Here is a 14,434-nt window from a genome sequence, read left to right on the forward strand (position 1 = left end):
CTAACAGTGAACAGTCGCATGGGACTCACAGTGAACAGTAGCATGGGACTAACAGTGAACAGTCGCATGGGACTCACAGAGAACAGTCGTGTGGGACTAACAGTGAACAGTCGCATGGGACTCACAGTGAACAGTAGCATGGGACTAACAGTGAACAGTCGCATGGGACTCACAGTGAACAGTCGCATGGGACTCACAGTGAACAGTAGCATGGGACTAACAGTGAACAGTCGCATGGGACTCACAGTGAACAGTCGCATGGGACTAACAGTGAACAGTCGCATGGGACTCACAGAGAACAGTCGTGTGGGACTAACAGTGAACAGTCGCATGGGACTCACAGTGAACAGTCGCGTGGGACTCACAGTGAACAGTCGCATGGGACTCACAGTGAACAGTCGCATGGGACTCACAGTGAACAGTCGCATGGGACTAACAGTGAACAGTCGCATGGGACTCACAGTGAACAGTCGCGTGGGACTCACAGTGAACATTCATGTGGGACTCACAATGATCACAGTCATGTGGGACTCAATAATCACAGTCATGTGGGACTCACAATAATCACAGTCATGTGGGACTCACAGTGAACAGTCATGTGGGACTCACAGTGAACACAGTCAAATGGGACTCACAGTGAACATTCATGTGGGACTCACAGTGAACAGTCATGTGGGACTCACAATGATCACAGTCATGTGGGACTCACAGTGAACACAGTCACATGGGACTCACAGTGAACACAGTCAAATGGGACTCACAGGTGCAGCTTTATTTAATGACAAAAACTGAATTTTAGGGTCCATTTTCAGGATTTAATCATGATCAGAACAATTTCTAGGAAAGACAATTTATAGAGATTTATAATAGAATTCTAATACTATAGTATATAATACTGACAATTTTTCGGTTTGTCATTTGCTATTTCCACGCACCCTTGTTTGATTTTTTAACACCACGTCCTAGCATAGACTTCTTGTCCTTTTTGACAACCATAATAGTTTTCGTCACAGGTCCTCTACCATGTGGACAGAGCTGCACATTAGGTTGTACCATCCCACGTTGCTGGCTGCCAACTTGACTCATTGGTTGTACCAGCCCATGTCTTTGGCTACCAACTTGATTCATTGGTTGTACCAGCCCATGTCTTTGGCTCGCCACTTGATTCATTTGTTTTGCTGATAATCTGGTTGGTATCTGAGAATTGATCAAAGGGCAAATGTTTAAAAACACAAGTCATTGTAAAAGACGTAGTGCCAGTCAATAATTATTACATTTTTAACATCATCTGAGAGACTGAGATAAAGGAAAGGTTTTACACAACAACAATTTCGGAACATTTCGGAACCATCTGACCAATCAGAGCATCAGTGAATTTGACATCACTAATAGGGATATATATAATTTGGAAATGATCATCGGAATCAGGATCCTATTTTGCACATAACAGGTAAAGAATAGTCCCAATTAAAAATCACAGCCACTCAATTTTGCATCTACGATTACAAATATTTACAAAAATTTACAGATTGCAACATCCATGGTTAATTCAAAATAGGTGTCAATACCACGGTAAATAAATAAAGTGTAAAAAAATATTAAACCTATACAAAAAATGGTAAACAGTCATTCATGCTGAACTGGATCAAGAAAATAAATAATATGCATTTACTCTGAAGATAAATGGTTACTATGATTTAACAATAACTCACATACATTGTACATGTATATTAGCATAAGAAGAATAAATAAACTCACTGTAAAGTAATTGGTCCGTGTTATGCATTGAATAAAATAAATAACTCATTAGTATGCAGTAATGATGTAAATATCCAGCATTAATGTGTCGTGCCATGGACAGAGTTATGGAGGTGTATGCATTGGTTTTCATTTTGTTGGTAACAAAAATTTTAGTCAAAAACTGTAGTTAAAAATAAACATAAACACATTGCTTAGTAGCAAATGATCATAGGAGCGTAATCTGGTCATGCTGTGTTTCACAAACGAATAACATAAGATGTTGCAAATGTTGATTGTTACCGGTACTCAGTCGTGATTATAATAATTGTTTTAGAAACACAAATAAATGTTATCCAACTTAGTTTCATCGAAAGTTAATGTTTTCAATCACATGCAAACACTTTTTCAATACTTGATTTGACCTTAAATGTTGTATACAATGCCATGGGTCCCAAATATTGACAAGTAAGCATGACAACTGCTCACAGTAAAATTGATTCATGTTCTCACCTGTTGTTGTGCTCTTCCTTTCTGAGATGTTTGGTCACCCAAATTACGTCTTGTTTTTGGTACAGCTGATTGTTGTTGTTTATTAGATACGACTGACTGTTGTTGGTCATTAGGTCTGCACAGATACGATTCATCTCTGTTAATGACAAAATATACAAATGTGACTACAGAATACAGCTATGCTAGTAATGTAGTAAAAGGGGAAAAATAAGTTAATAATTTATATGTGATTCAAACATTCTCTAAAAGTTCATAAGTGTGTTACTATACCAACCTATACATCATCTGAAAGCTTAGATATATGTGAATACCCTAGTACATATGCTGTACCTGAATTTGTCTGAGAGATTACATAACGACCGACTTTGCTTTTGTGCCTTTTTGAATATTCAGACTAATGAGAACCCCATTTTTTAACATTTTAGGTCAAGTAAAAGACCTGCGAAATGCATTGGACGTTCATAGCGCTGTAGGCTAGATGACCTAGTCTAATTTTTTCTTTATCTAACCCATGACAATTGGTTCACCAGTAGCATTTACAGTGTATACCATACTCGACCGCGTTAGCGCCTACCCCCCACTTTTGCGCAATTGCTAACGCGGTTGAGTGCGGTATTACAGTACAGTTCTCGAGAAAGCTTTGGCTTCACTTCAGCGTCAGCTTCGCTTCAGCTTCGCATCATTATGGCATTGTTATGGCTTCAGCGTCGCTTCAATGTCGCGACATAAAAAGTTGAGGCGGTCATCACTTCGCTTCATTGTGGCCTCATTATGGCGACAATGTGGCATCAGCATCGCTTCATCAAACAAAGAAGTACAGAACTCATTTCGCCCAAGCTCTCGCCCGCTTCCGCTTTCCAATCACTCGCTTTTGCGACCGCTTGTTGAATTTCCGACTGTGCAAAAATTCGGACTACTAACAATTTTCTGGTTTTCATAGATCACGGTTACTAGTTTAGTAATCGTGCATAGATGTTGAACAACCGTCAAAAGTTCAAATACTTTTTGTTTTAACTATCTATAATTATATGCACGCAATCTGACCCTTTGACCTAGATTTGGCTGGGATTGACTATTTTATTTTAAACAACTTATTCTGACGTGACGCACTGCTACAAAATGTATTTCAACAGAAGTACGACATGGTTGTCTGGGTTTCTTTTCCTGACTGTGTTGAGTTTACGATTTGTATAATTATTGTTATTTCCCCCAAGGAGAAGACAAGCCGAAGGACCATGAAGCTAAATAGAAGTCCCACGCATGGACTGAGTGAAAAAAAATATTTCTAAGGCTAAAATAAAACCTAATATCTCTTTGTGTATTTGTCAATTTTGCATATATTTAGTATGACAGTATGTTCATAAATATCTGGAAAAATCTCGTCTTTCGTTAATAATTTCATTTGTTTGAAATGTCTACCGACCGTGTCCCAATAATTTGTTTGGAATATCCCCGTTGGTTTCTCCAAATGGTCCCGACGTCCGTCATTCAACACAATCAGCATTTATTTATCGTAATTCATGGGGATCATGTCCCGTAATTTGCGGGCTGTAAAACCAAATAATTAAACAAGTACTATTTATTATATCTATATTTTTGTTTTACCTCGCGAAACTACTATAACACGGCGTAGAGTTGTCGCGGTGAAACAGTCGCCTTGAAATCGATGGAACTTCAATTATCCATTTCTCACCTTGAAATAAAATTTAAAAAAAACGAAGAGTATCGGGGGATATATTATTAACCAGTCTTACTAATCGCTAGCTTTATTTTATTCAAATCCATAAAATTCACGAGTTTTTCAAAATTTGTTGGCAACTTCCGCGCTAAAAATGGTTGAAAGTGTGGGTGTGGTTCTCTCGCAAAGTCCCGTTGATAATACGGACAAATATGGTTCTGTGACCCAGGTTGTGTGCTCGGATCAGGTGACTCTCAGCCAATCAATGATGTTGTAACAAAGCATATTTGACGCTAATTTAGAGGGTCGTCATACCATCCAATCTCCGGCGTCGATTCACTGTGCTTCACAATTATTCACTAAAAAAAACATCAGTATATTTTGACAAACGGCCGGGATTTACTTCAGTTCAAAAAAAGAAGAAAAAAAACTGGGCTGAGATACAAATCAGTTTTGCAAGTTGGGAAATAAGGTAAACCAGATTGGGGTCGATGATATTCAGTATCGAATGACTTCCGTGTGTATCATGAGTTTCAAATTGTTCATCGACTGGGCACCACTGGACACGTTTTTTTCTGAAGCCCAATAAATTATTTCTGCATGTCAAGTGCTATTCAATTTTTTACAGGGCATGTGGCTCGTTTTTATTCGAAAATATTTTTTGTGAGAATACTTTTAAAGTACGTATAGGTTGAGCTTAGGTCACTGATCGTGACTTAATTTTGAAAATTGGATGTAAAATTTTACCAGACCGACTCCACCACAACCATCCAATCATAGTTAGAAATGTACGCACTTGTTTTGGAACTTTGTATCAAGATGGCAGGCGACAACGCCGACGCACCAGGCGACGTACGTGTGTTTTGCATGTATGTAGTCCGGGCATGGGATCGGACTCTGCTAAAACTAAACGAAACACAGAAAAATACCACCGAAATGAGGAATCTGAATCTGTTCTCTTACCAGCAAATAAAATGAACAAAAATAAGGTAATTTTATAACAAGAACAGTTTCATTTCGTATAGCAAATTGCGTTGTATCCGAACGACGATTGCATCGTGTGATTTAAATTTATCACGATTTTCCTTGCAGTCAATATGACACTCGTCACCTTGCAGATTGCAATGTACTTCACAAAGTTTTTGGTACCCAATACTCGCAACATTAAATAATTAAACAAGATATCTTTTTAAAATGTCATTTTACTCTTGGTAATATTATTGTATTCCCCTTACCGCCTTGAATTTCAAATCGATTACATATCGAACTTCTGTACATGTTTTTTTTTTTTACTCTACTGCCTTTCCGTGTGAAAATAATGAGGTCATACTGATGCCATGTTGATGCCATGAGACTGCGAAGCTGAGGCCACGATGATGCCACAGATTAAGCGAGGCGAACACAGCTTCAATTGTCAATGACGCGAAGCTGATGCCACAATGATGCGATGCTGAGGCGACAATGAAGCCATGCGTAGGCGACAATGATGCCACAAAAGCCAAAGCTTCCGCGAGAACTGTACTGTACATATTTGAAGTAGCTTAAGAAACCTTTAGAAAATATATAAATCACAAATCAATTTTTAAACTGTTTTTTTTTTCCTGTTGCTAACTAATGTAGTTCATGAAATGTTAAAGACGAGTCAGTATGAATGAATGTAACATTTGAGGACTGTAACAAAACTCCATAAAATCTCCCAAGGCACGTCTGAGAAATGGTCAAGAAGAAACTCACATTGGGACATTCATACCAAGTTTAAATATAATTTCTGAGAAATAGTAGATAAGATGTTAATATTTTGTGACTTTAGCGGGTTTTTTTTCATAAAAATGGCCATCGGTCAAATTCCAAAACATAACTGAAGAAAACATGCAAGACATAATGTCTTGATTTTAAACCAAAATGAAACAAAATCTGCAAAATAACTCTAGACAATACATTCTCAAAATAGCATATCAAATTTGTTTAGAGATGCACCATAGATATATTTTCAGGATAATATCAATTAGACACGAATTAAAATTGACATATTAATATGTAATGAACAACCCAAGGTACTTTATATACAGAAGACATTGTAGAGCTGAGTTTGAAACACTGAATATGTAATCATCTTTATACATGGATTTGTTTGGCTAAACTGGTGCTAGAAGGATGGTCACTGGTCAGTATATATAGAGGTGGTCACTAACACATGTTTGATGTACCTATAGTCATGGGACTTACTTGATTTGAGGTAGTTCTCTGAGATAATTGAAAAGTTCATGAGCCAATGGCAACTCATTTTTATCTTGCCCAGATTGACTGTTACTTGTTCCTTTTTGGTTTTCTTTATTTTTATGTAGTCCCAATAGTCGTGAGATTTCAGATACTTGTATTGGTGTGAGAATGCCTTCCGTTTTGTCTGAATCTTCATTACCTAGGATGAACAATAAAAGACTACATATAAAATACAAATGCATGGATACAAAAAAAGAAATACACTAATTAGTAGCAGTTGTAGATTTATGAATGGTTGCCTAACCTGGGGTTGAACATTAAAAACTAGATAAGTATGCCACAGACTCAATGAGAAGGCCATCCCATATCTGGGTGAGTATGCCACAGACTCAATGAGAAGGCCACCCCATGTCTGGGTGAGTATGCCACAGACTCAATGATAAGGCCAACCCATATCTGGGTGAGTATGCCACAGACTCAATGAGAAGGCCATCCCATATCTGGGTGAGTATGCCACAGACTCAATGAGAAGGCCATCCCATATCTGGGTGAGTATGCCACAGACTCAATGAGAAGGCCACCCCATGTCTGGGTGAGTATGCCACAGACTCAATGATAAGGCCAACCCATATCTGGGTGAGTATGCCACAGACTCAATGAGAAGGCCATCCCATATCTGGGTGAGTATGCCACAGACTCAATGAGAAGGCCATCCCATATCTGGGTGAGTATATGCCACAGACTCAATGATAAGGCCAACCCATATCTGGGTGAGTATGCCACAGACTCAATGAGAAGGCCATCCCATATCTGGGTGAGTATGCCACAGACTCAATGAGAAGGCCATCCCATATCTGAGTGAGTATGCCACAGACTCAATGAGAAGGCCACCCCATATCTGGGTGAGTATGCCACAGACTCAATGAGAATGCCAACTCATGTCTGGGTGAGTATGCCACAGACTCAATGAGAAGGCCACCCCATATCTGGGTGAGTATGCCACAGACTCAATGAGAAGGCCATCCCATATCTGGGTGAGTATGCCACAGACTCAATGAGAAGGCCAACCCATATCTGGGTGAGTATGCCACAGACTCAATGAGAAGGCCAACCCATATCTGGGTGAGTATGCCACAGACTCAATGAGAAGGCCAACCCATATCTGGGTGAGTATGCCACAGACTCAATGAGAAGGCCATCCCATATCTGGGTGAGTATGCCACAGACTCAATGAGAAGGCCACCCCATATCTGGGTGAGTATGCCACAGACTCAATGAGAAGGCCATCCCATATCTGGGTGAGTATGCCACAGACTCAATGAGAAGGCCATCCCATATCTGGGTGAGTATGCCACAGACTCAATGAGAAGGCCACCCCATATCTGGGTGAGTATGCCACAGACTCAATAAGAATGCCAACTCATGTCTGGGTGAGTATGTTACAGACACAATGAGAATGCCACCCCATATCTGGATGAGTATACCACAGACTCAATGAGAAGGCCACCCCATGTCTGGGTGATTATGCCACAGACTCAATGATAAGACCAACCTCATATCTGGGTGAGTATGCCACAGACTCAATGAGAAGGCCACCCCATATCTGGGTGAGTATACCACAGACTCAATGAGAAGGCCACCCCATGTCTGGGTGATTATGCCACAGACTCAATGAGAAGGCCAACCCATATCTGGGTGAGTATATGCCACAGACTCAATGAGAAGGTCAACCTATATCTGGGTGAGTATGCCACAGACTCAATGAGAAGTCCACCCCATATCTGGGTGAGTATACCACAGACTCAATAAGAAGGCCACCCCATGTCTGGGTGATTATGCCAGACTCAATGATAAGGCCAACCTCATATCTGGGTGAGTATGCCACAGACTCAATGATAAGGCCACCCCCTATCTGGGTGAGTATATGCCACAGACTCAATGAGAAGGTCAACCCATATCTGGGTGAGTATGCCACAGACTCAATGATAAGGCCAACTCATATCTGGGTGAGTATGCCACAGACTCAATGAGAAGGCCAACTCATATCTAGGTGAGTATATGCCACAGACACAATGAGAAGGTCAACCCATATCTGGGTGAGTATGCCACAGACTCAATGAGAAGGCCAACCCATATCTGGGTGAGTATGCCACAGACTCAATGATAAAGCCACCCCATATCTGGGTGAGTATGCCACAGACTCAATGATAAGGCCACCCCATATCTGGGTGAGTATATGCCACAGACTCAATGAGAAGGCCAACCCATATCTGGGTGAGTATATGCCACAGACTCAATGAAAAGGTCAACCCATATCTGGGTGATTATATGCCACAGACTCAATGAGAAGGCCAACCCATATCTGGGTGAGTATATGCCACAGACTCAATGAGAAGGTCAACCCATATCTGGGTGAGTATGCCACAGACTCAATGAGAAGGCCATCCCATATCTGGGTGAGTATGCCACAGACTCAATGAGAAGGCCACCCCATGTCTGGGTGATTATGCCACAGACTCAATGAGAAGGCCAACCCATATCTGGGTGAGTATATGCCACAGACTCAATGAGAAGGTCAACCTATATCTGGGTGAGTATGCCACAGACTCAATGAGAAGTCCACCCCATATCTGGGTGAGTATACCACAGACTCAATGAGAAGGCCACCCCATATCTGGGTGAGTATACCACAGACTCAATAAGAAGGCCACCCCATGTCTGGGTGATTATGCCAGACTCAATGATAAGGCCAACCTCATATCTGGGTGAGTATGCCACAGACTCAATGATAAGGCCACCCCCTATCTGGGTGAGTATATGCCACAGACTCAATGAGAAGGTCAACCCATATCTGGGTGAGTATGCCACAGACTCAATGATAAGGCCAACTCATATCTGGGTGAGTATGCCACAGACTCAATGAGAAGGCCAACTCATATCTAGGTGAGTATATGCCACAGACACAATGAGAAGGTCAACCCATATCTGGGTGAGTATGCCACAGACTCAATGAGAAGGCCAACCCATATCTGGGTGAGTATGCCACAGACTCAATGATAAAGCCACCCCATATCTGGGTGAGTATGCCACAGACTCAATGATAAGGCCACCCCATATCTGGGTGAGTATATGCCACAGACTCAATGAGAAGGCCAACCCATATCTGGGTGAGTATATGCCACAGACTCAATGAAAAGGTCAACCCATATCTGGGTGATTATATGCCACAGACTCAATGAGAAGGCCAACCCATATCTGGGTGAGTATATGCCACAGACTCAATGAGAAGGTCAACCCATATCTGGGTGAGTATGCCACAGACTCAATGAGAAGGCCAACCCATATCTGGGTGAGTATGCCACAGACTCAATGATAAAGCCATCCCATATCTGGGTGAGTATGCCACAGACTCAATGATAAGGCCACCCCATATCTGGGTGAGTATATGCCACAGACTCAATGAGGAGGTCAACCCATATCTGGGTGAGTATGCCACAGACTCAATGAGAATGCTACCCCATATCTGGGTTAGTAGGTCACAGACTCAATGAGAATGCCACCCCATATCTAGGTGATTATGCCACAGACTCAATGAGAAGGCCAACCCATATCTGGGTGAGTATATGCACAGACTCAATGAAAAGGTCAATCCATATCTGGGTGAGTATATGCCACAGACTCAATGAGAAGGCCAACCCATATCTGGGTGAGTATATGCCACAGACTCAATGAGAAGGCCGACCCATATCTGGGTGAGTAGGTCACAGACTCAATGAGATGGCCACCCCATATCTGGGTGAGTAGGTCACAGACTCAATGAGAAGGCCAACCCATATCTGGGTGAGTATGCCACAGACTCAATGAGATGGCCACCCCATGTCTGGGTGAGTATATGCAATATAGTACAAGTGAAGATTCAATAAGAATGGCCAAAACCACTAGCAGAAGTAACATCACTGTTTGATAGGACTTGATGAGAATTTTGATTAAGGTTTAACTGGGTTTGTTTGACACTGGAATAACACATTAAATTTCCATGAAGGGATTATAATAAGAAGTTGGTACATGTATAGCACGTTCAGATCGTTCTGAACATGAAATATGGTTTCTGTGACAAACACTGTTTCAACTGTCAGCACATGCACTTGAAATCTGCCCAACAAAGTTTGAAAGAGAACAGTGATATTGTAATTGGGAACTGTCACTTGGTACAAAAATATGAAAACATGAGTATGAAAACATTGCACATATAAACTGTGTCAGGTGGAAAAGGAACAATATCAACTGTAAATATAATACATATATTGAGAATTCCCACCTCTGACATCTTTTACTGGTGATTGCCATGCTTGATTTGACTCATATTGCGGTTTTCTCTGTGGCACTCCTGGTGCTACGTGTGTTGGTTCATGGAAACCACAACTCCTAGTTGACTGAGCTGGTTGCACAGTAACTGATCCATAACTAGCAGTGTTGGGTCTGGTTGGTGGGTCATTTTGGTACTGGTTATTCTCTCTGACAGCTCTTTTAATAGGGCAACTTCCAGTTGATGTTTCTAAATGTAAATAGAATTAGTTTTAATTAAAGTCTTAAATTTGGTGTTATAAATATAATCAATGCATGCATTGGCACACTGGCACTTGATGTAGTCTATACAGAGCTGTAATCAATACCATGGCGTTTATCAGCAATGCAAAAACAACAAAGTATTGTAGCATTATTAGTTTGTCAATTCAATGTTTTACTGTCAATTCAAGTTGTGAGGTGACAAGATGACATCATTTCTTGTGTGTGACAAGTTAGAGGATTCATATTAAGTATATGAAAAGCATGTGTCATCTTGTTAAGTTTGTGACAAAAGTTTTACTAAAATGAGAATCAGAATAGCAGGTATCAATGAAAAGTGTCAGTGAAATCAGCATAATTCCTTTCTCATGTCATGTGACAACTGCTTGTAGAAATAATATTAAAGTGAATATTTCAACTGCTCTCATTGTGACTCTGACTACTAATCATGTCCATGTGCTGTTGATTACTGGTGACTTAATATGCAGACCTACCTGACCTAGCTGAGACTATTTCTGGTTCTTCAGCTCCCTCACTTTGTTGATCTATTGATAATAATGGTGATCCAGGAGATCTGTCAAGTAGCTGAAAGTTAACATTCAGTAACATTAGTATCACATAATCTTTCCATAGACTCAACAAGACATGTACAACCTATTCTGTTCCAAGTTTTTGATTGGGTCAAAGCAGTTATACGGATAAAGTCTCGTGACTGGTAAAAGCAGTTTAATATACGGTTAAAGTCTGGTGACTCTGGCGAAAGCAATTATACAGTTTGGCTACATATGTCATAGCATAGCAGTTATAATTCATGATGGAAAATACTATTTATACAGAATACAAAGATTAATTGATTAAAACTGTATCCTCAGAACATCACAATAATTGAATATACAAGTTTCACTTGTAGCAAGAAAAAATTAAATAGCAGCTAGATTATGAAATAAAAATCTATACGTAGCACATAGATTTGTGACTTGTTAACATACCAATCTTATGTAATATTGAAGTTCATTTTGTTTGTCTTCGTGACCATACTGGACCCTGAAAGAGAATTTAAATACAATAACATGTACCTAATGCAGGTAGTATGCATATAAGGGATTCTACAACATGTTTTTGTCTCCCAATATGAAATCTGTAATTGTAACCAGTCGTGACACTTGGCAATGATCTGCCAGTTGAGTCATACTTCATGTATTTACATGGAGCAGAATCATAAGTCAGTTGATCTATCAAACACTTACAATGCATGGACCAATAGAACCAGCACACATACAATGCATGGATCAGTAGAACCAGTACACTCACAATGCATGGATCAAAAGAACCAGAGCACTTACAATGCAAGGATCAATAGAACCAGCACACTTACAATGTGTGGATCAATAGAACCAGTACACTTACAATGTGTGGATCAATAGAACCAGTGCACTAACAATGCATGGATCAGTAGAACCAGTACACTTACAATATGTGGATCAATAGAACCAGTACACTTACAATGTGTGGATCAATAGAACCAGTACATTTACAATGCATGGATCAGTAGAACCAGTACATTTACAATGCATGGATCAATATAACCAGTACACTTACAATGCATGGATCAATAGAACCAGCACACTTACAATGTGTGGATCAATAGAACCAGCACACTTACAATGCATGGATCAGTAGAACCAGTACACTTACAATGCATGGATCAATAGAACCAGCACAATCACAATGTATGGATCAGTAGAACCAGTACACTTACAATGTGTGGATCAAAAGAACCAGCACACTTACAATGCATGGATCAATAGAACCAGCACACTTACAATGCATGGATCAGTAGAACCAGCACAATTACAATGCATGGATCAGTAGAACCAGTACACTAATATTGCATGGATCAATAGAACCAGTACATTTACAATGCATGGATCAGTAGAACCAGCACAACTACAATGCATGGATCAGTAAAACCAGTACACTAATATTGCATGGATCAATAGAACCAGTACATTTACAATGCATGGATCAGTAGAACCAGTACACTTACAATGCATGGATCAATAGAACCAGTACACTTACAATGTGTGGATCAATAGAACCAGTGCACTTACAATGCATGGATCAGTAGAACCAGTACACTTACAATGCATGGATCAATAGAACCAGTACACTTACAATGCATGGATCAATAGAACCAGTACACTTACAATGCATGGATCAATAGAACCAGTACACTTACAATGTGTGGATCAATAGAACCAGCACAATCACAATGCATGGATCAATAGAACCAGTACACTTACAATGCATGGATCAATATAACCAGTACACTTACAGTGTGTGGATCAATAGAACCAGCACAATCACAATGCATGGATCAGTAGAACCAGTACACTTACAATGCATGGATCAGTAGAACCAGTACACTTACAATGCATGGATCAGTAGAACCAGCACAATTACAATGCACGGATCAATAGAACCAGCACAATCACAATCACAATGCATGGATCAATAGAACCAGTACACTTACAATGTGTGGATCAGTAGAACCAGTACACTTACAATGCATGGATCAGTAGAACCAGTACACTTACAATGCATGGATCAGTAGAACCAGTACACTTACAATGCATGGATCATTAGAACCAGTACACTTACAATGCATGGATCAGTAGAACCAGTAAAACTTACAATGTGTGGATCAATAGAACCAGTACACTTACAATGCATGGATCAATAGAACCAGCACACTTACAATGCATGGATCAACAGAACCAGCACACTTACAATGCATGGATCAGTAGAACCAGCACACTTACAATGCATGGATCAATAGAACCAGTACACTTACAATGTGTGGATCAATAGAACCAGCACACTTACAATGCATGGATCAATAGAACCAGTACACTTATAATGCATGGATCAATAGAACCAGTACACTTATAATGCATGGATCAATAGAACCAGTACACTTACAATGCATGGATCAATAGAACCAGTACATTTACAATGCATGGATCAGTAGAACCAGTACACTTACAATGCATGGATCAGTACAACCAGTACACTTACAATGCATGGATCAATAGAACCAGTACACTTACAATGCATGGATCAGTAGAACCAGTACATTTACAATGCATGGATCAATAGAACCAGTACACTTACAATGCATGGATCAATAGAACCAGTACACTTACAATGTGTGGATCAATAGAACCAGTACACTTACAATGCATGGATCAATAGAACCAGTACACTTACAATGCATGGATCAATAGAACCAGTGCACTTACAATGTGTGGATCAATAGAACCAGTACACTTACAATGCATGGATCAATAGAACCAGTACACTTACAATGCATGGATCAATAGAACCAGTACACTTACAATGCATGGATCAATAGAACCAGTACACTTACAATGCATGGATCAAAAGAACTAGTACATTTACAATTGCATGGATCAGTAGAACCAGTACACTTACAATGCATGGATCAATAGAACCAGTGCACTTACAATGTGTGGATCAATAGAACCAGCACAATTACAATGCATGGATCAATAGAACCAGTAGATTCACAATGCATGGATCAATAGAACCAGTACACTTACAATGCATGGATCAATAGAACCAGTACACTTACAATGCATGGATCAATAGAACCAGTACATTTACAACGCATGGATCAGTAGAACCAGTACACTTACA

At 40.0% G+C, this 14,434-nt stretch overlaps 1 protein-coding gene across 1 annotated transcript in view; it reads right to left on the minus strand.

Moving 5' to 3' along the window:
• Positions 1–751: 751 nt before the first annotated feature.
• Positions 752–14,434, minus strand: part of LOC102808847 (uncharacterized) — a 70,840-nt gene continuing 57,157 nt past the window's right edge. The window contains exons 4-9 of the mRNA XM_085497937.1: positions 11,704–11,758; positions 11,209–11,299; positions 10,467–10,703; positions 6,155–6,347; positions 2,251–2,386; positions 752–1,197 (exon numbers count right to left, since the gene is read on the minus strand). Of these exons, the coding sequence (XP_085354063.1) occupies positions 922–1,197; positions 2,251–2,386; positions 6,155–6,347; positions 10,467–10,703; positions 11,209–11,299; positions 11,704–11,758 (988 nt within the window). The 3' untranslated portion in view covers positions 752–921. The remainder of the gene's footprint in view (positions 1,198–2,250; positions 2,387–6,154; positions 6,348–10,466; positions 10,704–11,208; positions 11,300–11,703; positions 11,759–14,434) is intronic.

Source organism: Saccoglossus kowalevskii, chromosome 1 (assembly GCF_978046115.1).
Source record: "Saccoglossus kowalevskii chromosome 1, keSacKowa6.1, whole genome shotgun sequence".
Lineage (NCBI taxonomy): Eukaryota > Metazoa > Hemichordata > Enteropneusta > Harrimaniidae > Saccoglossus > Saccoglossus kowalevskii.